The sequence below is a fragment of the Camelus ferus genome, chromosome 4, assembly GCF_009834535.1.
Source record: "Camelus ferus isolate YT-003-E chromosome 4, BCGSAC_Cfer_1.0, whole genome shotgun sequence".
NCBI classification, from domain to species: Eukaryota; Metazoa; Chordata; class Mammalia; order Artiodactyla; family Camelidae; genus Camelus; species Camelus ferus.
Window position 1 is genome coordinate 53767635 of NC_045699.1, and position 27931 is coordinate 53795565.

The following is a 27931-nucleotide window of genomic DNA, read 5'->3' on the forward strand; positions in this document are numbered from 1 at the left end:
GCAAGAAGGAATTATAAACTTTAATTACATCAACAGGAAGAATTTCAAACCATGTTGAGAATTTATATTTTAAGGTTTAAATCTAGTTAATACATTCTAACTGTAACATAATCCCCTAAAGATAGAAGTATTTGTGATGGCAGATGGGCAGAACAACCATTTAGGTAGCATCTAGGAATATTGCTACAATTACTTTACATAAATAGAAATCCATGTCTTTATTAGGAAAGTACCACACACCTTGGAGTAAAAATTCACACAGGACGGGCTTATAAATATACATAAATCTCAAAATCAATCATAATTGAACATTAGATACACAATTATTATAAAACAAATATAACCCATCAACGTCTGTTTAAAGGCATAGTTCTTACAAAATAGTATTTTATAGACAGTCTCAAAAAAAGTGTATTAATACTCCTGGAGCCAGATTGTTCCAGCATATCAGCGCATCTGGGGGAATAAGGCATGTGGAGAAGCTGCATTTACTCTTCCAGGCAGCCAGGACATTCTGTCTGATGAAATGGTAACGGCTTTAGTGATCTGGGTGAATGCCACAACCACCACAGCACCCCGTAACCCTAAAGAATCGATTGCTCTCCAGACAAATGGACAGAACAGCTATCTGCCGAATAGCCAATATCCAGGGGGGAATGGAAAACATCAGTCAAATATCAGTATAGTTTAGTGAAAAAACCCAAGAGCCTGATGACTCACTTAAATTTTTAGTCATATTTAAAATCACATTAATAGTCACTATTTTCATGAAAAGGAACTTATTCTCAGGTCATCTATTAAATATAAAAACAACCAAGTCCAACTTGAAACTAAACAACTGAATTATTGAATAAAGAATTTAACACAATATACAACATGGACAGGTTGCATCAACATGCCATTTACCCAGTTAACACTAGTCTTAGTTTCTTAACTAACGGTATAAAAAAGTCACACCCAACTGTGATACTTTATATGTTCTTACCAAGTCATATAATGTTGAATAGAGGAGGCAAGGCTTAATAAAGGATCCAGGAATCCTCTCTACAAACTAAATTACTATAAACTTGAGGGTAGTTTTGCCTGTAATACACACAATGTTTTATCTCTTGGGGTTTAAAGTATTTAAGAGATCAGAAATAGAAATGATCCTGACAAAGACCTCCAAATGGTCATGGTATGTGTATTTATAGGCATTTATGTATAAATACATACAGAGCTCACCATGTATGTACAAATATATATATACAAACACACCAAGAATAATCAAACTGTTCACTAAACATAACCAATTCTGTTGAGAGGACAAGGACATACAACACAATTATATACAGCGAAGTATACACATCTCAGCATTTGGCCTATTGCAGTGGTTCTAAAACATGTTTTCATCATGATATACAAGGTGATGCTACAGTCACGTGTAGAAAACACTCACATCCTGTGGATGGAACAGATTTAGATAACCCTTCAAAACTGTCTAGAGGAAAACAAATTAGTCTGAAACACTGTACAGGTGATCCTTGAACAACACAGGTTTGAAATGCACTGAGTCCACTTATACATTGAATTTTTTTCAATAGTAAATACTACAGTATTACACGATGCAAGGTTGGCTGAATCCTTGGATGTGGGACCTAATCCTTGAGTAGGAAGAACCCCAGATGTGGAGGAACCCCAGGTTATGAAGGGCTTACTATAAATTATAGGTGGATATTCCACTGCCTAGAGGGTCAGTGCCCCTAACCCCTTGTGAATTCAAGGGTCAACTGTAATCCCCTCCATGGAAAGAACTGAACAGTAAAAGTCGCTCCTGACTGCCACAGCTTAGGGAAAGTAGAACTACTGCTTACCCAGCTCTGACGTTACTGCCACCTCTTTCATACTCTGGAAAATTTTTTAGAATACAAATTCTAATGGGAATGTACCATCAAGATAACAATCAATCAACTATAATTTATTTTACAAACTAATTACTCACTAACGTCGATATTTTTACAATCAACCAGTAATACACTACTGGCAGTGTCCTTCACAATTGCTCATGACACCTGGGTGTGTCTCGCAGCTGAGAGCAAGAGTGGGAAAACCACCGTCCACAGGGCAGACCCAACCTGCTGCCTCTTTTTGTATGGTCTGCAAGCTAAGAATGGTTTTCACATTAAAAAATTTTCTTTTAATCTAAAGAATATTTGTGACATGTAATAGTTACATAAAATTCAAACTTCAGTGTCAATTAAGCTTTACTGGAATACAACCGTGCTCATTGGTTTATGCATTGTCTGTGACAGAGATGAACTGCGGAAAGAGACCGCAAAGCCTGAAATATTTACCATCTGGCCCTTTACAGAAAAACCTTGCTGACCCGTAGATTAGAAGAAAGAATGACACACAACCTCAGTGGTAATACCTCTTAAGCACAACATGCTGAATACAGACTGCAAACTTAATTACAGAATTAAGTAAAAACTATGTGGGATGGAAACCCATCCCTGAGTTGTCCAAACTTGCTGATTTCCTTAATGAAAAAAGCCAAATTAAGATAGTTAAATATGGCTCCTGTATTTTGTCTGAAATCATGTAACAAATTCATCTTTGAGACTACAGTGGAGCAACGGAAGGGCACTGGACTCCAAGTTAGAAGACCTGGGTTTTAGGTAAGTTACTTTTAAAAATTAACCAAGACAAATACATTTTAGTCTTGTCCAACCTGTGTATTACTTAAAAAAAAAATTAAAAGCACTAAAATGACTGGTAAAATAATCAAAATGTTTTTAAGAAGAGAAAAGGCTCAGAGAAAGTAAAACGTCCTCCTTTAACCAAATGTATCTATTAAAAAGTCCTCCTATTCATTGTAAATTGCTAAAAGGTGGGGGGGAAAGCACTTGGCTGATTTAAGTGTGGATAGTGGGTTCCATTTAATAAAAGTTTTAATGAATGTGCATGATGGAAATCACATCACCTCCCTAGGTCTCAACTGCCCCTTTTTAAAATAAATACATTGGATAAAGTGGTGTCTAAAGTCCTTGCCAGCACTGGCAATTTATGCCAAATGCTTAGCCTCAGTTTTTCCACCTGTAAAATTGGACTAATAATACAATCTACTTCCTATGGTTTGTGAGGATTAAATGAGTTAATCCACATAAAGTGCTTAGAACAGCACTAAATACATGTAGCTAGCATTATTATTCTACTTAGGCATTAAAAAAAAAAAAAAAACACTGGTTGAGTATCTCCCCTGTAACAAGTGCTATGTTAGAAAATGGAATACAGAGATAAAATAGAAGTTGATTCTCCTGTATTAGGAGAGATTGAATGAAGTTGGAGTCTACAGAGTTTTAACTTCAGTATGTCTACAAATTGACGATCCTCTGAGACACTGGTTAAATGCTTGTCTACATCCTGGTCTTTGAATTCTCATTTCTGAACAATAATTATTGTTAAAAATGTCAACCGTGTTTTACAGGGCAAAACAGCATTGTTACTAAAGATCTTTCGATTTATGTTTCAAAAGACGGAAGTTCAGTGTTTGCTAAAGGAATGATTTATGGTCTGATCACAGGTAGAAAAATATAAAAATGTTGGCCAGTCTGGCAATGTATATGAAATACAAACTTTCTGAGCCAAACAAACTTGCCATAGAAGTATAGTTTCATTTATGTATTCATTCAACAAATGTTTGTGGAGTATCTACTATGTAGTGGCGTCTGTTACAGTGAGTAACAAGAAATGGTCCCTGCATTAGGGGGATAGCAGGGAGGACGAGCCAGCCATTACAGGAAAATGTGATGAATAATAGAATACCGGGATACTGGGAAGCCCAGTATGCTATGGGAGCACTTGGCAGGAACCTAAACCTACTTAGTCCAGGGGATCAGGGGAAGAAATATTTATGCTATGACCTGGAAAATGCACAGGAGTTCAGTACGTACAGCAAGTGGAGAATGTTTGGGCAAGGGACTGTCCTGAGAGGTGAGAAAGCAGATCTGAAGACCTGAGAGCAATTCAATCTTGCAGGGACATAGCAAATGAGGAGTGACGATAGTGGAGGTAATCAAAGCGGTTTGCATTTTACATTAATGGAAATGAGAAATCATTGAAATTTCTAAGCACAAATATGCAAAACTGGTAATCCAAGTAGAAACAATTCACGAAACAATCAGCTTGACTTGAAATGTACGTAAGCAGAAGGAAAATCCCTTAATCTATTCCTTTCCTGTCTGCTACAGAGCCTAGCTCAGCTCGCTTTAGTTTTAAACCTATTTATAGCTGAAATATTATACACATAAAAGAGTGAAATATAAAAATATTTGCTTTCTTATTTACAACGTGGATGCCTGTGTACTCGGTGTCCTCACTACTAAACAATCACTCCAGCTTAGAAGGTGATGCGCGGGCCATCCTCAGCCACGGCTGGAGGGCTTGGTTATGAGGCACTGGCAGTCAGGTAGAGCCAGGAACTTGACTCAGATGACCTGAGTTCGAATTCTAACCATTGCATCACTCACTTGATGTCATTTAACCTCTCTCCATCTGCAATGAGGGTTGTTTCTCCTACACCCCTCAGATGCACATGGTAACCTGTGCAAGGTCACAGAATCTTGACACTTTCCTTGTTTTTGTTCGGTTCCAGAAAAATTTGAAACCTCTCCCCACAGATGGCCTTTCGCCTCTGACATGGATTCCAAGGATGGCATTAGAAATCACAGTCCCCAGTGTTGTTTAATCACAAGAACCACAAAGTTGGAGCCGGCTTTAGAGCAACAGGGTCAAGCCTGAAGACTCCAGAACTCTACCATAGAAATGCCTCAGCCGTGTTAACTCCACCCAGAGACTCTTCCTCTAAGTGGGCTGTTAACTAAGACAGTTGAAACAAAGGACCATTGGGTTCCTTTGAAAAAAAAGGAAATGTATTATGACATTATTATAAATTTTGCTGTCAGTCCAATTTGTAAGTCTAATTGTGTGAATGGACACTCTAGGTAAATTCACTTGGTGGGTCATTTCCTATTTTCTAATTTCTAAAAAAAAAAAAAAAAAAAAGCCATGTCATCTTGAAGATGTTTCTACTCCAAATTTCCAGTCTCCAAAAATGTTGATCTATTACCAAAATGTCTTGAATTTTATTAGTCTATTGTAATACATCCTTAATCATACTCAGTATATGTTGACTCTGACAACAGAATTAGCTCTAACCACAAATGAATACCTTAATTTATTAAATACAGTGGTAGAAGAGTCCAAATTCTAACTGCTAAGAATGCCCATATTTTTTACCATTAACATGATCTTACGTCTTCGGGAACACTCACAGTTCCGTTTCTAACGTTTCCAAACAGCAATAAAAAATGTTCTCTCTTAGCTACTTACTAATCAAGAAGACATTTCAAATAAATATGAACCATTTTTATATCATTGTCATCTCATCATCATTCTTCTCATTAGCTGTGTAAATATCCAAAACCCTTCACGCTTTAAAGAAATTTGAAAAGTTCTTCTACCTGAAAGGCTTTCTGTGAACTTGGGCCATCCTAAGTTCAAGCTCTCCTTAGTATTACTCCAAGTAACTCTCTTGAGCTGTAGTTGGAAGAGTAAAGGCTGTTTAGACACATGATGTCTATGCCTAGCTTTCTCTACCTTGCTAGTGTTATCTGACCAAGTAGCCAAGACTACATGTAATGAGAGTCACAAAAAGGGGCCCTCCTGGGTCTCAAATCCCATTCAGTAAAACGGCAATAATATTTTCACCAAGCCAACTCACTGATGTTGTGAAGCTCAAATAAGAAAACATATTTGAAAGTGCTTAGAAAAGCTTTAAGTACTTTCCAAAAGCTTTAAGTACTTTCCAAAAGGGTCATTATTAAACAATCCTCTTCAATTAGAAAAGAAGCTTGCTCGTTCTCCCAAAAAGCTGAAATTAGGAGTCTTTTTTTTTAATGTAACAGAAGCCAAAATTATACTGCATGTTTTTAAAAAATATACTAAAGACTTCCTAGTGCATTGCCTCTGTTGGCTTTGCAGCTGTGGTTAAGGAGTTCCCATCAGTAAGTAGAAGGTCAGAGCAACAATGAGAAGCAGACAGAACGGAGAGGAGAAGGTCTGATAGGCAGCTGATGGCATAAAAATGTCTTCATACTTGTAAATACTGACAACACGCTCTGAAGTCGGTGGTGAGTCTATATCATGTCGGGTGATAGAGCCTTTAAGAAGAAAGAAACAAAAAGGAAGCAACAGCAGGAAAAAGGTACAGATTTAAAATGATACATGCAAACAACAAGGAAACTAAACAAAACTTCAAAGAGCAAGAGCTACTATTCTTTTCTTGCAAATACATTTTTTTATATATGGATCATTAACAGCTCCTGACCACGTGACTCCCTTATAGATGGGACATAAAGTGGTAGCCTGCCCAGGACAGACCAGAGAGGGTGTGGTGTGCTGTGTGTCTGCATGTCTGCATGTCTGCATGTCTGTCTGGTAGAGTGGTGTGGAATGCTACAGAAAATAAGAAGATTAAGATACCAAACAAGTCTTTGAACAGGAAACTTTTTTTGACCTGGTTAGAAGAGGAAAGAGGGAAAGGCCGTGTGCAAAGGATGCTTAATACAGTGAAACTGATTACAAGAGCCTTCCCTTTTGATTAATCTATATGAAACTTGGGTTAGGGAGACTAAGGCATATGAGTTCAGAGCAAAGATTTCCTTGGAAATAGGGGTCAGAGTGAAGGTTTTTTAGGGCGCTATCTGCTAGGGAAGCCATGCCAAACTTCACATGTCAAGTCCTTGCTCCAATGTCTGTGCTGGTTCCGGTGAGCACAACTCAGACTCCACAGGCTGCAATGAGTTTTTCTCTCAAGTAGATCCCTAACCCATCTCTCCTCCCTAACTTTGCTCATTGGTCACCTGTATGGACTCCTAGGCTTAACCATGACCTACCTCCAGTTCACATCTTCCTCACGAGAAATCTAATCCCATACCCTCCCCTTCAAGCCTCAGATCAAGGTTCATCTCCTTTGAGAGACCTAAGGAGGATGGATAGGGTTTGATCACTATTGTTAGAGAGAGTCTTCATGAGACAGAAAAAGCATGAGACTGAATGGGGGTAGGAATGTGCCTGTTTCATTTGGAGACAGAAGAACAACAGAAGCCTGAGAGGGCTTAGCAGGCAAAGTGGGATCAGAGGGCTTGGAATGTTAGGCTATTATGCCATCGATGTAAGAAGATGACCTTCTGAGGTGCAACACTTTCCAATTTGTAAAGCAATTTCAAATTCTTGTTTTCATTTAATCCTTACAATACTCCCATGAAGTCAGTATTATTATTATTATCCCCACCTTAGACATAAAGAAATTGTTCAGAATTTTGATAAAGGCTGGATACAGCTACCAAGGGGCAGAACCAACACTCAAACCTAGAGTTTTAGACTCCAAATCCCATCATTTAAAATGAGTTCATTTCTCTAGCCTGAGATATAGTTTATTTCCCAAGGTACTGAAAGTGCTCAAAGATGTAATTGCAGATCCGTTGTCACTAACCTGGGAAATAAGCAAATGGAAATGGTGCCACAAATCTGGTGGCATCTAAATGTTTTCCCAGTAAGAAACAGACCAAAAAAGGTATGAAATCTCCAGACTGATCATGGGAAACAATTTGAAAGGGAAAAAAAAAAAACAGATCAGATAAGGCAATAGACAGTTGATGAGGAAGATGCAATTCCCAGAATGAGTTCCCATACAAGGACTGAGAATCACTCACTTCCATCCCTGGGCAGGCCATTAGGCTGATGAACCAAGAGGAATGGTGTAGACACAGCGTAGCTTGATTTTAGCAGCCTCTCAAAGGTCTCGTGATATCCTTGGGTCTTTGTTGGGGGAAATCCTGAAGAGGTTTGCCACCCAAAGTGAGGTCATCAATGGACCAACTTGTCAGAAATGCAGAATCTCAGGCCCTACCCCAGACCTACTGAAAACTGCATTTTAACAATATGGCCAGGAAATTCCTATACAGATTAAAATTTGAGGCTTAATGAGGTAAATAATAGGATAATTTGGTGGATTTATGACCATCAGATTAAGCATGTGAGCACTAATGAAACCCTTCGTGTCAGTCTCTAGAGAAGTCTCCAGAGGTCCTTTCCTATTCAGTGTTTTTGTATTTAGAGCAGAGGAGTTAAGAGTACTCACTGACTTTGGAGTCAAACAGATCTAGGTTTGAATTTTAGTTCTTCCATTAATTAGCTATATAGCCTTGAGTAGTTCCCTGATCACTCTAAAACGAGGATGGTAATTCCCACACTTCTCAAGGACATGGTGAGGAGTAAATGAGACCACTGTGAGAATTAAATAGAGCCCATACATCATAAATAGCAGATATATGATCTGTTTCATTAAGCACATAGCTCATCATATGCTATCTGGTATATCTTGCTCTAGCTACACATGTGTGTAACTTGTCCCCTTCCGTGTTCATGTGTATAAGTCCATTATAATATTCCAAAGGCAGGATCATATCTCCTTTATTTTTTATATTATCCAAAGTGCTTATCACTCTTTTGTCCAGTAAATAATGACCACAAGCACAGCGGTGTCTGGTGTTTAATCCAGATGCCAAAATGTAAGCTTACCCTGAATGGCTGGACCCCAAGCAAACAGATAATACCAACTCAAATGCAGATCAACAATCGTTTCATCTCTGGGCACGTTCACAGGGCGTTTAAATCTGCAGGTGACCCGACTGTTCTCAAATACCCCTTCTTCATCTCTGGCAGGATTTCTCTGGATCTCCTTTGCCCACTGGCCTACGTTATAGAAGTGCTGTATGCGGACCCTGCCGTTGTCGTCATGGACACAGGCCATGACGTCGTCACCACCCTAACACAAGAGACGATGGAGAGAAAAGTCAAGGGTGCGTCTTCAGCAAGCTTTTCTGCTAGAAAGAAATTTCACTCAGAAATACACATTCCATTACCTTACAAAATTACCATAATTTGAAGTCCCACCTCCCGAATTATTTTAAATACCATTTTTACAAAGTTTGCATTAAAAAGCTTTAACCAAATGACCAGTTTGCAGCACAATAGCTGACATCCAGTGCCTCTTGATGTCCTGTTCAGAGAATATGTCACCAGCTCTCTAGCAGTCCTGCTGAAAACACATGCACTAACCTAACCATGAGCAATCGATCAGACAAATCCAAACACACTGCTCTGTAATCTTCAAAAGCGGTCAATGTCATGAAATACAAAAAAAAAAAAAAAAAAAAAGAATAAGAAAGAGAGAAAGAAAGAAAGAAAAGAAAGAAAGAAAGAAAGAAAAGAAAAAGAAAGAAAGAAAGAAAGAAAGAAAGAAAGAAAGAAAGAAAGAAAACCTAAGAAACTATTTCAAAATAAAGAAGGCTAAAGATACATGATAACTAATGGCGTTCTACACAGAATCCTGAGGCATAAAATAAAAATTTCCATAAAGGACAGTATTGGGACACACTGTATTCGATAATACCATCGTATCTGTTTTAAACTTCCTAAATTTAATACATTACACAATGAAAAAGAATGTCCTTGATCTTAGGAAATAGCCATTTAAATGCTTAGGGTTAAAGGGTCATGATAACTTCAATTTAACCTCCAGAGTTTGCAAAAAAAATAATAGAAATAGGAAATAATAGCAGTCAGAGTACAAGGAGCAGACAGTGGTGATGGTTCCACACCATGAGTGTAATTGCTGCCACTGAACTGTATACTTTAAAATGATTAAAATAGTAACTTTTATTTACTATGGATGTCTTATCACAATCAAAAAGTTATCATTTGGTGAATCTAGGTGAAACATACATATAGGAGTTTATGGTACTATCCTTGCAGCTTGTCTGTAGGTTTAACATTTTTTGAATAAAAATTTTTGAAGTTCGAGGTATTCATTACTTATAACAAATGTGCCTCTCTGTGAGGAATGTTGATAATGGGGGAGGCACTGCATGCATGGGGACAGGGTATATGGAAATTTTCTATTCAACTTGCTGTGAACCTCAAACTGCTCTAAAAAATGCAATCTAATAGAGAAAACGGTAATGCACCATTTCCAAAAAAGTTAATGGCTACTAAAAAGGGGTTCCATTTTGCTTTTCCTCTGCATCAGGTTTTGAAATTTTTAAAATTTGTGCTTCTTCTTGGAATAATAGGGGAGTGGTGAGGGTATAGCTCAAGTGGCAGAGCACGTGTTCAGCATGCACAGGGTCCTGGGCTCAATCCCCAGGACTGCCTCTAAAAATGAATAAATAAATGAACCTAAGTACCCTCCCCTTCCAAAAAAAAAAAAAAAAAAGGAAGAAAAAAGAGAGACCTATATTTTAAAGGCCTTCAGACAGCAAAATGTCAAACACAAAATTTGAGTAATTCTCACTTAACCTCCCTCGTCTGAGCCTTGCAATGTTAACGGCTGCACCGTTAAGTGCAAATGCATTCCAGGACAAGAAATGGTCAACTGCGCGGCCAGCCAGCTTCTGGGATGGCACACACCTGTCGTTTCGCCTATTGACCATGAAGTAGGACATAAGTGACAGAGCTTCGTATCCATGCAGTCTTACCAGTTGGACCCATTGTCTTACCGCCTGGACTGAGCAGCTCATTCTCCTGGTGGCTTCTCCAAGAAATCCACTGGCACTTTGACTGCTTAGCCTGATCCCCCGTCTCGTTTGCAACCCGCCTGCAACCCATGTCCAGTCCACTAGCAAAGCCTGCCTGTGTTACCTTCAGAACACATCCCAAATCTGAGCCCTTCCTACCACTCCTGCTGCTGGAACCCTGGTCTGAGCTGCCCTCCTCTCATTGGAAAAGACTCAGAATAGACCAGGTGAAGAGAAGAAGCATTGTCTGGACAGAGAAGTGGCACAAGCAAAGGTACGGAGAGGCCTACGAATGCCTGGCTGTGTGGGAAGCGCCCTGGCACACTGAATGGCAAGTGATGGGGCTCTGGAGGAAAGAGGGAAGAACGCACCAGAGGCACAGAGAGAAGCAGAGACAAGGGATGGACAGCTACCCAGGCTCCTGAAGCCCTGCCTATTCCTGGTCACAGTCCTTTCTGAGGTCCAGATGTGTCCTTGCCCTTGCGTACTGTGGCAGACTGAACTGGTGGCCCCAACTCTCTCCTCCCCTGTTGCTGCATTCTATATCCACACCTACTGGTAGAGGGAGTGACTTTCCTGCCCTCATTCTGGGCTTGGCTGCATGACTTACTTTGGGCAATGCACTTTTAGCAGATGTGATATATGAGCTTGGTTTTGAAATAAGCTTGGATGGCCCTTGCACTTCCGCCTCTGCCATGGGAAGAACATGCCTTGGTCGCTACTGGTTCCCGAATAGTTAGAGAAAGCCTGAATCCAACCCATGAATTGGAGCCAAGCCCAGCTGAGTCCCAGCCAATCCACACACAGATGAGCAGCAAATAAATGCTTTCTATTATGAGCCACGTAGTTTTGGAGGCTCTCTTGCAGCATTACTGTGGAAATAACTAATGAATATAGGTACCATGGGACATCTTGTATTCCTCATAACCAACTCCTCCCTCTCCATTTGAGCTAGTCTGAATTTTTTTAACTTGTAATTAGAGAGCCCTAACAAATATAATTGTTATAATTCTTTGATCCATTTATTGGCTTTGCTTTGAAAAAGAAAATCAAATGCCAGAAATTGGATTCTCACGTTTAAAAGTGGCATGGTATCTTAAGAAAAGCATAACCACGCCCACTCTCTAAAATCTAAAGCAGCACAACAAACTGAAATGAATAATCAGTTTCCACCGTGATTTGCATCTTACCATTTTCTTGTCTGAAGAGAAGCCAACTGCCACCCAGCCATCCGTGTCTGCGCTCAGCTCAAATTCCACATCAGCCCCTATCATCCGGTAGCTGAGGAAGTAGTCACAGGTCTCCGCATTACAGCCCGGTTTGCCGTATCTACAGGATACATCAAAACAGATATTACTGCTTCCTTCTCTACTTATTCAAAATACATGAAGAGAGCATCTATGAATCAGGCAGGATGCTAAGCCATATTAAGACATAAATTAGATCTTTGCTACCTGGGATCTCAAAACCACAATTTCACACTCGGGAGAGACCTTGGCGATGATCTGCTCCTCTGTCTACATACAAACTGAGGTCCAGAGATAGGAAGGGAACTTCATAGTGAGCCAAGCTGCAACAGGACTGAACCTGGGCCTCCAGTCCTAGGGTTCTCAGCATCATATTAAAGCGTCTCAAATATTAATTATTACTAAACTATTTCTGACTCCCCTTTAGAGAAAAAAAAATTCTGAGTCAATCATTTAAATTAGTTTTGTTAATTAAATGCATACCAATTCTTTTCACTTACAAATTTTCAATTACACTCCAAAATTAAACTAACAGAAATGAACAAATTGAATGTGGACTGAACTACAAAACCAGGGACTTTTAAATTCATAGCTTTCATGTGACAATGATGTCGTTTTACTGAGAGCAACTTTCTGCTTACCTGCATGTGGTACCCCTGATTGTACTCCGCAAGATCTTTACTTTGAGCATGTTCTTACTACCGGACATGACTCCACTCTCCTCCACTTTTATCTCTTTGAGCTGCTGGAGGACCCTAGGCACCAAACGAATACCTCCTCTGGTATTCACTGGGCGCGAACGCATCATTTATTTATTAAATTTGCCTTTGCTCTATTGGGCTGCTTGGTGCTAACACAATTACAAATTCAGGCTCTAAAGTAATAGAGCACTGTAAGGTGGTTATCCAGATCATCAGATGATGCACTTCATTAATCTGTTTAAGGAGCATCACTGAAATGGAAACACGAATTTAAATTTTTTTACAGAGGACTTGTGAATCCTTTAAGGATCGGCAAGCCCTAGTTTAAGGAACACTGTTTTATACTGTTTTCAGAAAGACAGAAAATTGCAGCAACAGGGTGGGATACTCTTAAGTTCAGATGAAAGGGATCTGAAGGTACAGGAGGCAAGGCTGCTAAGTGCTGACGGAGGAGGGAGGCAGGGAACATGCAGCTCTACTGGCAGATACCCTGAGCAGTTGGCAAGAGGTATAAGCTCAAGACCCCAGGAACTGGGGTGAAGCAGCTGAAGGGGGGCGAGGAAAACTAAAGGAGGGGTGAGAGGGCCAGAAAGCAAGTTGCCCTGAAGCCAGCAGAGCACTCAAATTCCTTTCCTCCTCAAAAATATCCCCTAATCAGCAGACTTATTCATTGCTGGCCATCTTCTTCAATAACAGAATCACTGGATTTTAAGAAATTCCTTAGAAATATCCTTGTGATCCAAAGAAAACATAAAGCTCCCATATTCAATTTTTTTCTCTATAGACCTTGAGTGTAGAAGCTCCCCACCCAAAAAACAAAAAAAATCAGTGCAGTGGTCATCAAAATCTTTACTCAAGGACAATTTGTTTTAGAAAATAAAGGACTCAAAGAGAAGCAGAGCTGTCTAGACAGGAGACCCACTACACTACTGTCTTCTAGCTCCAACCCATCACGTCTTGATAGAAGACTACTAATAATCAGGCAGGAACTTACTAGATCTGAGACAACCAGCTAGACACAATAATCAATGTGTAATGACTAGCGTCTTGACAGCTATCCATAAGTCATGACTATCGATTTGAAAAGGAATTGGGTCTTAGACATGTCTATCACTGCCTGTCCCGCCCACTCCCCTGCTCAATAAGCAGAGACATATTCTGTGTCATGTGATTCATCTTCAAACAGCCAACTGGTTAGAAGTAGACACCCAAGCCAATGGCAGCACAGGCATAATTGAGGAACCAGAAAAGAACGCTCCATTGCCAAGTGGCCTGCTACAGCTCAAGGCCTTGAAGACTGAAAACTGTGGTGGCCCCCGTTAATAGACCACATCCCTGCTGACGCTATGAAGAGGTACCGGCCCCTGATCAGAATGAACCGCATGCAGTGTAAATACTACCTTGAGAAGTAAATCAATGTCTTAGCTTTACAGTTATCCAGCTCGCAGATCTACCAACCTAAAGCATCCCTTAGTTTTTCCACAGTCATCCACTTTGATTTTGGCAAATGGATCCACAGGAGGAGCAGTAGGGAAAGGGTAACCTGGCCAGTGAGAATAAATAATGGTTAGAAAATCCAGTAACAAGTTTTCCAGTAACCCCTTCTTTTTAATATGCTGACTATTCTTTATTGCACGCATCTAGAAACATTCAGGACCCAGAACAGGCTTTATCATCCTCTTTATGAGGGGCAGGTGTAGGGCACACGTCTTTGAACCCAGTATTACGTGTTAACTAAGAAACCACTTTTTTTACAGGCAAGGAGCCTGAGGCACTGAGAAAGGGCATCATGTCATAACCGCTGGCGCACCACTATCCCCTGGGAGTGTGAAAGTCACAATTTTAATACAATACACATGCTCTAAGAGAAAAAAAAAATGAACAGTGAAACATTTCTGTACTCGATGGCAGAAGTTTTCCATTTATAGCTATACATGATAATAGGATTTTTCTGCTTCTGTGAACTTCCATTTTTCATTAAGCTGTATACAACATTTTCATGTCTCACTAAATTCTTTAAACATATCGTTTCATGCAGCTGTGAACCTTTCTTGCAAGAGTACTTAAGACGACAATGCATTCAACCACACATCAAAGGTGAGCCTGCATTACGCTTCCACCTTGTAACACAAATATTCTTCTCCTAGGCTGTTCACTCCCTGCACAGGAACCGTATGTGATTCATCCTGTATTTTCTGCTCAGCACAGTGGACACTGAACTGATTGTCAAATGAATAAATAAAATCACCCATAGATATGAGGCGATGCAAATAAACTTTAAAAAATGATTGTACTAGTTTTTCTTTTCTTACTATTTTGACATCTTCTCTTTGTGATTAGTAATGTTTTTAAAATGAGGGTTTGTTTACTTTGTTCCATTAAATTATATTTAAAAAAAAAAGCTGCCAGGCCACACCTTCCTGGTTCTCATCTGTGCACTTAGGACAGTTTATCTTTACTACCCTAGACCTTAATCACATGCTGAAATATAGCCCTATCTTTTCACCACCTTTAAGTAACTGGGCCAAATGCATTACTTTTTCTATTTTCATGTTTATTTTATGCTGAGTCCTAAATTCATTTCAGCACTATAGGCTGAGTCCTACCTTGGATGAGATTTTTTGTTTTTCTCTTAATGTTTATTCGCTGTTCAATGCTACAAACTATGGTAAGCACCTTCCTAATGTGTTTTTCCTCTTATTTTTCACTACAGTGCTGACACCCATCTTTTCTCAGAATATTTATCCAGGAAAGCAATGACTACTTATGCTTGTAAGATTCTATGGGTTTCTGAAAAAGACAATTTCTTGTAATGTTGCTTTTGATTTAGGCTCCCCGTCTTCTTAAATTATCCTTACTACTGCTAGCATCTAGGGTAATAGATTGGAATGCAGCAGATTTCCAGCTCAAGAAACACCAATTATTATTACTACTGGATTATTACTATTAAAGTTTGTAAACTAACCATTGGGTAAGATTGTCTCTAGAAGAAGAATGGGTTTCTAAGCTCCAAGTAAGACCAAATTTTGGAACAAAGCTCACTTATAAATGTGCTGAACTAGTTTATTAGTGTAAGCAAGTAGCTGTTTCTCAGGGCCTTTCTAGCACTGATTTCCTATTATTTTATTCGCTTCTAAATCTTGGAGTGAGAACTCAAATGCATTTGGGCGTCATTTAGCAATATCACATTCTTCCCACTGTGTAAGATGTTTTACAACAAAGAATTTGACTGGTTTTGTCCCCAGCTCCTAGGAGACTCTAAATCCTTGGAATTTCCCAACAGGTCTCTGTTATTCATGAACTCCTTGGGATCCACACTGGAGTTTATGCTAAGAGGTGAGATGACTCAGGATAGGGCTGGTCACTAGAAAGACCAACCACATGATTAGGGGTTGGGGCTTTGAGCTAGCCCCACCTCCAGAGAGGGGGTGAGGGGCCGGAGACTGAGTTCAATTATGTAGCTAATGATTAAATCAGCCATTTCCACATATTGAAACCCCAAGAGAAACTCTGGACACTGAAACTCAGTGCAGCTTCCTGGTTGGTGAACACACTAATACGCCGGGAGGATGACGTGTCCTGATTCCACAGAGAGGAATCCCGTCCTTCCGGGACAGGGAATGGAAACTCTGCATTGGTGAGTCCCCCAGACCTTGCCTTATGCGTGTCTCCATTGGCTGTTCCTGAGCTGTATCCTTGATACTAAAACTGTACTTGTATATAAAACTAGTTCCTGAATTCTTTGAGACATTCTAGTGAATACAGAACCCAAGGGGTGCTGTGGATAGCCCCTGGATTGGTAGCCAGTTGGTCGAAAGTGAGCAGTCTTACTGTGGGCCATGCCTTTTAACCTGTGGGGTCACTAGTGCCAGAATTAAATTTCAATACACCAATTGGGGTTAGAATCCAAATATAAGCAGAGCGGTATTAAAATTTTCCTAAAATTAAGTGATCTCACTATTTGGCATAAAATAAGTTTGGACCACACGCCAGTATTTAAGCTGCTGCATCTCAGCTGTAACCCAGCCTTCCGCAGCCACCTCTAGGATGGCCTAGTACTCTGCAAGCCACATTTCTCCTCTGCCAGCTGGCTAGCCCCTGCCAAAAGGAAACATCCGAGGGCAGCTGGGAGGCGGGAGGAGGGAAAGACCATTACTTCCCGTTTGATGGCTGTCCAACAAGCAAATCCTCAGCAACTCTACTTCATCCTTGCAGTGGCAGTTGGTTTGAGTTTCCAGCTTTTTTTCCTGGACTCCCAGAACCAGCCTCATCAAAGGAACCAGCATCAGCTGGGCACAGCCCAGTCTCAGAGGGTGAGTTGCACCTCTGCTGGGGGAAGGGGGGCAGGGGAGGCCCCTTGCCTGAGCTCTAAGGTTCTCACAACCTCAAGCCCTTCTCTCTGCTCCCCAGGGCTGGCAGCTGCTTCCCACAGTGATTTCTCTGCACTCCTTTTTTGTTCTGCGGTCTCCCCAGCACCTTCTCAGGCAGTTTCCTAGGCTGGTTATTCTGTTTAAAAAAAGCTTAAAAAACAGTTCCTGTCTTTCTGACTGAACTTTGATGGGCAGAGACTAAGCATATCAGTCCTTGACTACCGATAAAAGGTATCTATAAAGACTGCATCTTATTAGCAGTTATCATCTTGAAGGCTAGAGAATAACAATACTCAATAGGATCTGTTTTGCACTGTGCAATTTTATTGGAAAACTGTTTTGACTGTAGAATTTTAATTTTTAAGTACCTTAGGTGCACAGAATTGATGATATTTCTTGGTTTACAGAACACATATCAGTCTATAAAAGCCCATTTTGTATTTTCCCCTAACTCATCCTTAACCCCACTTTCCTCTCTGCTTAGACACACGGTCAAGTGTATTTCATGTATATCCTTCTGAAAATTATGGAGGCTTTAATACAAATGAGCACTCTGACACACACAGCTAAGAAAAGCAGCATTTTACTGTGATAATCTGTAAGGACATATTAGTAATAATGGACACCAGATACCATGGGTTGAGGGGTAACTTTTCATCTCTGCCAGTTCCCCATGGGCCATGGAATTCTGCCTGAGGTCCTGCCAGATTGCAAAAAGCCTTTCGTATTTCCAGTGACAGCATCCTGAAACTCTTGCATGAATCGCCTTGTAAGATAATTACCAAAAGTGTCCTTAGCAGAATCTAGATTTAAAGTTCAGCTTCCAGGCACAATTTCTCTCTATGCCAACAGTGCCACCTGGCCACGCTGTACACAGCTGTGCTGTACTGACCAGTCCACGGCCATGCACGAGGTCTGGAAGCAACTGAGCAGAGCAGACCAGTGAGGGCCTGCCCCAACTTCCCATCCACCATCCATGTGTTCATTTTTATGTATGTGGCCTCTTGAAAGATACACGTTTGTGTCTCCTTGGACCATAATCTTTAAATTTGATGTAGTCAATAATTTTTCTTCTTTTGGCTTATTCACTTTAGGATGTCTAAGAGATTGAACTCCACTCTAAGGACGTGGAGCTATGTCTCTAGATTTTTATTTATTACCTTCGTAGTACTACCATTCACATTTAGATCTAACCCCTTTGGAATTTATTTTTTATGTGGTGTGAAGTAAGAAATCAGTTTTATTTTTCTCCCTACACTGAATTCATTTTTCTCAACACTTTCTAAATAATTCATCTTTCCCCAAGTGATATATGACAACATAAATAATTTACTGATTCTCACATAAACTTTGGTCTATTTCTGGGTTTTCTGATTTGGTCTGATTTATTGACTGTTCCTAAGCCAGGACGACACTATTTTAATTACTAGGCTTTGTAACATTTCAATATCTAGCAAGGCAAAACTGTCTTAGCAATTCATGAAGCTTGACTCTTTCATATAAAGTATAGAAATCAATTTGTCAAGTTCTCTCCACAAACGCTGCTGGGTGCTTGTCTGGAACTGCATTAAATGTACAGATGAACTGGAAGAGATTTAACATCTTTCAAATACCAAGTTATTCCTTCCAAAATCATGATATATCCCTTCATTTATTCATGTATTTTATATCCCCTTAACAGTCTACCTTATTATTCCACAAAGGACCAAGGCATTTACCTCTGTCAGGTAAAATCTGAAAACTACAGATTTTTGTTGCTATTTTAAACAATATCTTGTTTTATTTTACATTCTCCAGCTTACTGCTAGCGAAGAAAAGGGCTTTTGGTTTATGTATGCTGAACTTGTCTACGGCAACCTTACTACACTCTTGATTATAGCTGTTGCTTCTTTTTGGATTGTCCATGTAAATGCTCGTATCAAGAGAGATGAAAACATACATTCACACAAAAACTTGTACACAGATGTTCACAGCAGCATTAGTCATAATAGCCCAAAAGAGGAAATAATTCAAAGTCCATCAACTGATGAAATACAATATGAAACAAAACATGGTATAGCCACACAATGGAACGTTATTCAGCCATAAAAAAAGAATGAAGCGCTGATACATGCTGCAACACGGATGGATCTTGGAATTATTTTGCTAAGGGACAGGAGAGTCACAAAATAACCACATGTTGTAGAATCCCATTTGCATGAAATGTCCAGAAAAGGCAAATATTGTGACAGAAAAGATCAGTGGTTGTCTAGGGCTGGGAGTGGGGGGCAGGGGGAAGAGGGGACTGCAGGGTAATAGCTAAGGAATACAGGATTCCATCTGATGGGATGAAAATATTCTAAAATTGATTATGGTGATGGTTGCACCACCCTGTGACTATACTGAAAACCACTGAATTATACACTTGAAATGGGTGAATTATATAGTATATGAATTATATCTTAATAAAGCTGGTGTGAAGACCACATTCCCTTGCTCCACTTAGCCTAGTTCTGAATTCAAGCATCATGCATCTGATTGATGGCATCAAAATCATGCTCAGGCTCCAAGGCAGTTCTCCAACCTCTGCTATTCCAGCAGGCACACCAGACAGAGGCGGGGACAGACAAGGAGGGAGCCAAGCCATCACACCTTCCAAATGTCCCCACCTCTGTTTTGGATTTAGTTTATTTGCACCTCCACCCTTTCCCTTGACTTTTCAGAGAGCCAAATCTTGATTTGGGTAATTATTCTCATTTGTGTGTGTGTGTGTTTTCCATTTCATTTATTCCTACCCAGATCTGTACTATTTCCTTCTTTTTTGTTTCTATTTTGAGTGCTTAGCCCATTTGTTTTCAATCATTCTTATTTTCTGAAAAATTTATTCAAAACCATAAATTTCCCTCTCAGCTTTTAAGTTCAGGCCAAGCATTTTGACACACATTACTTTGACAGTCATCGTAAATGTACCTTAATATTCCTTTTGATTTTCTCTTTAACTTAAGGGGTAATTTAATGTTGTTGTTGTTTTTTTTTTTCTTAATTTCCAGGCACAGGTAATTTTTCTTTCTATATTTCTGTTAATTTCAAATTTTAGTGCATTGTAGTCACAAAATATCTGTATGATACAGGTTCTTTGGAATTTACTGACTTCTGTATGTATTGGTATATGGTCAATTTTAGTGGTCATTTCAATTTGAGCACTTCCCTGTGTGCTCAAAATGAATATGATTCTGTATTTGGAGGTTCTATACATCTACTTGATTGAATTTAGTGCTTGTATAATTCAAATCATACCAATTCCCCCCTTCATCTGGTCCCAGACCAGCACCAACTAGTCTACTTTCTTCTTCTATGAATTGCCTATTCGGGGACTTTCATATAAATGGACTCATACAACATGGGGTCTTTTGTATCTGGCTTCTTTCACTTAGCATGTTTTCAAGGTTCATCCATGTTGTAGCATGTATCAGTCTTCATTCTTTCTTATGGCTTAAAAATAGCCCATTGCATGGATATACTATATTTTTTAAATCCATTCAGTGTTTGATAGGCATCTGGGTTGTTTCCACTTTTTGGCTATTATGAATAATGCTGCCATGAACATCTGTATACAAGTTTTTGTGTGAATATATGTTTTCAGTTATCTTGGCGTAGAATTGCTGTGTCATATGTTAACTCTATGTTTAACTTTTTTGAGGGATTAACAAACTATGTTCCAAAGTAGCTGCACCATTTTACATTCTTACCAGCAATATATTGGGTGGGGGGGTGTCTTTTTTTTATTATTATAGTTATCCTAGTTGGTGTGACATGGTATCTCATTATAATTTTGATTTCCACTTCTTTAATGACTAACAATGTTGAGTATCTGTTCATGTCCCTATTGGCTATTTGTATATCTTCTTTGGAGAAATGTCTAGTTAGAGACTTTCTCTGCTTTTTAATTGGGTTAGCTGTCTTTTTTATTGTTGAGTTGTAACATGTTAGGTTTTTAATCTCTGTTATGTCTACGGTTATTTCCCCCCTTTTTAAAATTCCTAATATTATTTGCCTTCTCTCTCTTTCCTCTTGATCAATCTTGCCAGAATCCTATGGTGATGGTTAATGGTATGTGTCCACTTGGCTGGGCCAAGTGCCCAGATATGGGGTCAAACATCATTCTGGATGTTTCTGTGAGAGTCTTTTTGGATGAAATAAACATTTAACATTTGTATCAGTGGACTCTGAGTAAAGCAGATTGCCCTCCATAATGTGGGCGGACCACAACCCCACCTGAAGGCCTGGGTAGAACAAAAAGACTGACTTCCCCCAAGCAAGAGTAAATCCCGCAGCAGATGGCCTTCAGACTTGAACTGCAGCATCGGCTGTCTCTTGGGTCTCCAGCCTGCCAGCCCGCCCTGCAGATCCTGGACTTGCCAACCTCCAAAATCGTGTGAGCCAATTCCTTAAAATAAATTTCTCTTTCTCGCTCTGTGTGTGTGTGTGTGTGTGTGTGTGTGTGCGCGCGCACGCGCGTGTTGTATGTGTGTATACACACACATCCTATTGGTTCTGTCTCTCTAGATAACCCTGACTAATACATTTATTTATTTATTCATATTTTCAAAGAATCACTTCCGGCTTTCTTGATTCTCTTTACCAAACACTTGGTTTGTATTTTATTAAATTCTGCTTTATCTTTATTATTTGTTTCCTCCTACTTTCTTTATAGAGTTATTCTCTTCTTTCTCTAACTTCACAATTTCTTCTTTCCTCATATCAGGACTTAAGCCCGACAGTCAACTGCCCCGAGGGGTATTCCAGGACATTCCACAAGCAAAGCAACGCCATATGCCCCGCACTGAACTCCTCCGCCTCCCAAATACTCTTCCTTCTTTGTTTTCTGTCTTAGTGAAGAATCCCACCACCCACCCCTGGTCTCCCAACCCTGAAGCTTCAGTTCCAGAATCCTCCACCTGGCATGTTTACTCAGCCATCATTCCCTTCATTCCCACCTCAGAGACCTGAGTCTGCCTCTTGGCTACTGTACCGCCTCCTACCTGATTCCCCCACCTCACTTCTACGTCTTCCATCGTGGGCCATCTTTATAAAACAGAAATCGGATCTTGTCACGATGCAGTGTGAAGACTTTCACTGGCCTTTCCCCACCCCGTCCCATCTCTCCTACACCCTCTTGTCTTCCTTGGTCTCGAGATGTAAGGGTCAGATATCGAGACACGGCCAGCTTCTCCTCCTCCCCTTAGCATGTCCATGCTCCCACTTTTTTTTTATTCCTGGCTTTTGGTGTTTTTGTTTGTTCCTTTCCCTTCACCTTTCATTTTAGTGCTATTCCTTTTCTTTTTCTCTAAAATAAAAGTCTGGATTAAAACCAAGTAATATTGGTTTGGAGCAAAAACAAATTTTTTTTTCTTCTTGTTTCTTCTCACACGTGCCCTGTAAACCCTTCCAATAACGATTCTCTTTTGGAGCAGGATTAAAGCCATTTTTCTTCCTGCAGATGTTCCTATAACACAGGAGGCACATATATTCTTGTTTCATTTGTCCAGGTTCTCAATATGCTTTTGTGGTTTCCATTCTTGTCTAATCCACAGACACCATCAGTTCCTCTACTGCAGTCCCTTGAGTCTGTTTTGCTACACTCCACTGGGTAGTTAATGGCTTCTGGTTTGCTATTTATTGCTTCTAATTAACTGCTTGGATCACAGCCCTCAGGTATTAATTTAGTACTTGATTTCTTGAAGTTTTAACCAAAAAGTATCTGTTTAAATCTCAGAGCTACTGCATCAACCTCGTTCTAGAGCTACTGCATCAGCCTCGTTCTTTTTCCAGACTGCCTGAATTGTTTCTGCTTATCAGTCATACAATGAAATGAAAAATTTAAATGCCCAGGGACTTTGTGAACTAGAACATTCCACATACATGGGGAGCCTGTTTAGCACAGTTTTCATGGTGGCACTCCACCACTCAGGAACCTGCAGTTCCCAACTGTCTACCCTAGCAGTTCCAAGCCCCTCTTCTCAAGTTTGCCCATAAAAATACCCCATCCTGCCTGTCACACTGCATTTCCTAGTGCAAGTCAACAGGGACCCTCTGTTCCAAGCAGGCTGGATACCTTGTACTACCCTCATCCAAAAAGTCAATCAACAAACGCACCCAGTTCTCTGCTACTGTCTAGTTGTGTGAATTTGGCTACAATGTGTAAATTTTCTGCGGGTCAGTTTCCTTAACTCTAAAGTGGGGATAATAGTAGCATCTAAGTCAGAGCGCCTCACTATAAAGATTAAAATTAATAGGAATAAGGTACTTAGAACAGTGACTGGCACACAGCAAGCACTGTTAAAAGTTAGCTCCAATTAGTGTTATTAGCAGGCTACATTCATGGAGATAAATGAGATGCAGATTACTTACCTTTAAATTATTTAGCCTTTCTGTGATGTGTTTCAGTTTTATTTTCCTATCTCAACTTCAGTAAAAGATTTGGAGATTATAAGCTATCTCCTGCCCACAATCGGTATATATAAACTGTTTCTACTTTTTTACTGAACAAGGTGATAACTATCTTTGCTCAAACCAAAATACAAATGGAGAGGTACTATAAACAAAAAAGAAGTGTGCGTGTGTGGTCTTTTTATTCTCAGACAGCACAGATCTATGCACCACAAGGGGAAAAGCACCCCAAATGTTGTTATGTATGGTGATGAGTTATGTATCCACATACGATATATGATAGATGTAGGAAGAAGAATAGAGGCAGGGGAAGGAAATCCAGCCCTTTCCCCCAAGCTCTGTTCTTACTAGCCTTACTAGCTCTTTCCCAATGTTGGAAAAATTGTGGTCAGAACTTGATGGTCAGAAACTGACTGATTGGGCCACGTTTTATAAACGGTCTGATAACTATGCCTTAAAGATAAGCAATCGTGAATGGTGTTCCGCAAGCCAGCTACAGCTACCTTCATCCATGTGGCTGGCTGGTGAGACTCAGACCTGGCCTGCCGAGCTTAGCAGCAGGGAAAAGGGAGCAGGAGGCTTCACTTGGGACTTAACTCGAAGCCAATGTCCAACCTGATTTTTTTCAGGGAACCCTCAGAAGAGGACCATGTTTGACCATAATCATGTGGTAATCCATTTTACGTTCTACTCCTGTTCTGAATATATTGATTCTGGATTGAGATCCTCATGGGGAAGAGTTATGAGTAACAGGATTCAAGCACCAAAAAACCTATCCAAATTCTTGACTACAGAGCACACAGAGGGTCGTGGCAGGGTTAGACACTGTGCTGTGGGAGAATACCCTTGCCTGGCAGAGGGTGGGAGAAAAGCAGGGAAGGCTCCGTGGAAGAGGCAGCATTTGAGCTGGGACTGCAAGGACGAGTAGCACAGGCTAAGACAGCGGGAACCCCCAAGAATTCTGAAAACTAGCATCATTAAACAAAAACAATTTAAATTTAAATCTATGAACATGTTAGGGTGTAATCAGAGACACCAAATCAGCTAGTTTTCGAGCCTCTGGCCTTGGAGGTCTTGGGCAATCTACACACTAGAGAAAGGGTCTCTGGACAAGATGGGCAATGGTCACTGGGCTTTCCCATAGTTTTAGGGAATTCTCCATCCCCACCCCCGTTATTCTAATTCCTTTTTTCTGATTTCATACTACTGGGCCACTTTCTCGTTAAAATTCAGTTTCCTGGCTACTTTGAACCTGAGAAGGGGGTGCCCTGCATAGAGGAAACAAGCAGTCAAATCACTGGAAAGAGACAACCCCACTGGCATTGAGAGGAGGAAAGAATACTTTAAAGGTACTATTCCCGCCCCTTCACTTGCCACCTCCTCCAAAATTAACTAGGCTACGTCCTTTCTTCTCCACTGAATTCTTCCCAGGGAAATCCACCCCGTACCTCTCATTTCCTGAATCCATCAACTATTTTAAGCCTTCCCTGCGTCTCGTCATGGCACATGACACTCTTCCTGATGCTCTTTTTTCTTTCACCTTCTGGGTGGGACACCCTTCTGGGACATTTCCTGGTTCTGCTTCTCCCTCTCTGGCAGTACCCTTTTAAGACAGTGTCACTGATTATTTCTAAGGGTCTGGGGAAAGTTTCTACTCAGGATCCACGGGGCTAAAGCCTGAGCCCAGGGTAATCCAGTAGAGGTAATCCAGCGGCCCCTGAAAAGGCTCACCCCACAAACACCCCCACGAGCACCCACCAGATGGTTGTAGGATCAGCCTCTGAAGATAAGTGAAATGGTCAGAGAGAAGACTAGAAGAATGGGCAGTGAGAGCTCAGCGTGGGGAAAGGGGAGGAGTGAAGATGGTTGTAAATGAAAGATGGGTCAGAGAGAAAATTCCAGGTAAAGGAGCTGAAGCTTCATCTAGGGCGCAGGTTGGAACCATCACAGATTTTTAGGGTTAGAGCTGGGCTTCAGGTTATATGCGCAGAGTGGGTGCAAGCGGCAGGCAGACCAACTAGGGATTTGTGCACACATCATAGGCTCTGCTGCCCCTGTGGGGTCATCTTACCTAAATGTTCCCCCACTGTGTCCCACCAAAGTCGCTCATACTTCCTGGTTCAACGCCACAAAGCTTTCCTTAGGACAGCAGCCCATCTGATTTCCATGTTCATAAGACTGCCTGGACTATACCACCAACTTCATTCTCTCTGTATATACAAACTGACGTAGAGTCTGACCTTGTTCTCCATTTGTTAGGTATACACGCCCAATGAGAATATAACCTCTCACCTGGCAGTGTGCTAGGCTGACTTTGAACAGAGTAACTATGTACTAGATGCTTTCAGAAACAGATGGGTTTTGGACTACTTATTCTTTTCCAGAGTGACAGATTCTACTTCTGCCTACTCCCCATTCTCTCCTTCTCCCTGGCCACACAGCTGCCACGATAGAAGACCACGCTTCCCAGCCTCCCTTGCAGCTAGGTCATATAATTACGTTCTTGCCAAAGGAAGGTGAGCAGCAGTGATGTGTGCAACCAGCCTAAAGGTAATTGCTTGTCCCAGACTTCCTCTCTTTCTCCTTCCCTCAGACTTGAATAAAGACATGCAGGCTACTTGACTTCCAGTCAGGTAAGGACAAAGCCCTAGGAGGTTGGGGAACAACAACACGGAAGGAACCCAGGTTCCTAAATGATGTTGTGGAACAGAGCTGGTTCATCAGCCCAGACCAGCCAAACTCATGTGAGAGAAAAATAAACCATCTTATTTAAGCCACTATATGGTGGGGTCCCTGTTTCAGAAGTCAAGCCTGTATCCAACCAATATATTTCCCCAAATCCATTATCTCCATTTTCCTTTATACAATAATTCCAATTTTTGAATTGGGCATATTACTTCCCAGCTAAAAGGGTACATTTCCCAGCCTCCTTTGCACCTATGTGTGACATCAAGACTAAGTTGTGGCTAACGAAGTTCAAGTAGAACTGTTACATAGGACTTCTGAGTAATCTCCATATAAAGGAGTCAGTGACCTTCTTCTTCTCACTTACTCTTTCCCACTGTCTGGAAAATGAATTTAATGGCTGGAGATCAAGCAACCATTTTGGACCATGAAGTTAGATGCTAAGAGTTATGAAGAAGCAGAAGACCAGGATCAGTGCCTCTGACGACCAGTTCTACACTGCCTACTTCTAGGTTTCTTTACATGACAGAGGAACTTCTATTTTATTTCAACTATTAATGTTCGTTTGCTGTAGGTCGTTAAACTTAATCCTAAGTAACAGGTACACTCAGCATCATATCAACTGCTGGGACACACAACATTTCAGACCCCAACTTGATTCCTAGGATATTCCTCTTAGCGGAAAAAAAGGAAAATCACTTTCCAAATTGCAAACGTAAGCAGCCAGTTTCCATTCCTTCTGAACAGAATCAGCTTGGCTTTCGTGCTCACTGAAACAGCCTTACAGGGAGGTCTGCGTGACAAGCAGGCCCCAACAATGGTGGCTCACATTAGGGGTCCGTGACAGGTGGGGAAACAGTAGAGAAGTGGGATGCGAGTAGGGAAGGAGATGTGACCCATCTCTGATGGCAGGCAGTGAGCACGAACAGAACCCGAAGATCGGGACACCAGCCACTGCAAATTTAGGTCAGTATGGACAGAGGGGAAATAAGGCAACATCTCTCTTTAAAAGTTGGGATTTCTGCCTCCTACCAGCTGCTCTGATATCACTATCCCTAGGCCAGACGGCGGTCTCCTCCCTTACCATCCCCTACCCCAATCCCTGACAGAAAGAGAGGGTGGAGGCCAGATGCTGAAAACCTGGGGAACGTTGACTCAGCCCCACTTGTCCACAGTTTCACGGTGCTTGGCTGACCACCTCCATCTCCCAGCCTCAGTCTCCTCACCTGTAAAGCGGGCCGCTGGTGGAAGAAGCTGACAGCTCTTCGGGCTGCTTTTCCAGGTGGATGGGGAACCTGAGCCATGCACTCCTCGACCGGGCCTCGGCTCTGCCAGAGCTGCCTCCGTTCTCAACCTAACCAATTCCTCGTCCCCCAACCTCCGTCCCCCGCCCCCGCTCCTGCCGCCGCTTCGGTCCCCCACCCAGCGTCTCCCCTCCCGCAGCCCCCATTCTCCCGCGGCCTCACCCTCCTCGGACAGGTAGCGCAGGTCGTAGAACTCGCCCGCGAAGGTGCCGTAGGAGGAGTCGTGGCGCGGCAGCCGCCTCGTCGGCGCCCGCGTCCCCCCGCGCGCGGCCCCGGGGTCCCCGACCCCCAGGGCCCGCGCCGTCGTCCGCGGGGCTGGCGGCGCAGGCGGCGGGCCCGGCCAGCAGCAGCAAGAGCAGCGGCGCCCAGGCCCCCGGGCGCTGCCGGCGGGACCGCGCCATCGCTGCGCACCGATTCCGCAGCCAGGCCGCTCGGGCCGCAGCGGGGGCGCCGCGGGCGCGGGGCCGGGACTGCGCCGCCGCCGCCGCCAGCACGCGCTCGCCCCCCACCCGCAGCCCGCGCAGCCGCGGAGCCGCCCGCACCCGCCGCCTCCCGGCCTTGGTCTGCGCATCCTCG

General features: G+C 41.6%; 1 protein-coding gene across 1 annotated transcript; it reads right to left on the reverse strand.

The window, feature by feature from the left end:
• Nucleotides 1-11: 11 nt before the first annotated feature.
• FRRS1L (ferric chelate reductase 1 like) lies at nt 12-27856 on the reverse strand. The gene is given in 6 exon segments (XM_032478146.1): nt 12-6200; nt 8623-8869; nt 11810-11948; nt 14026-14110; nt 27518-27590; nt 27592-27856. Coding segments are annotated over 6 exon segments (882 nt in total). The 5' UTR covers nt 27757-27856; the 3' UTR covers nt 12-6027.
• Between the last annotated feature and the right edge of the window lie 75 nt (nt 27857-27931).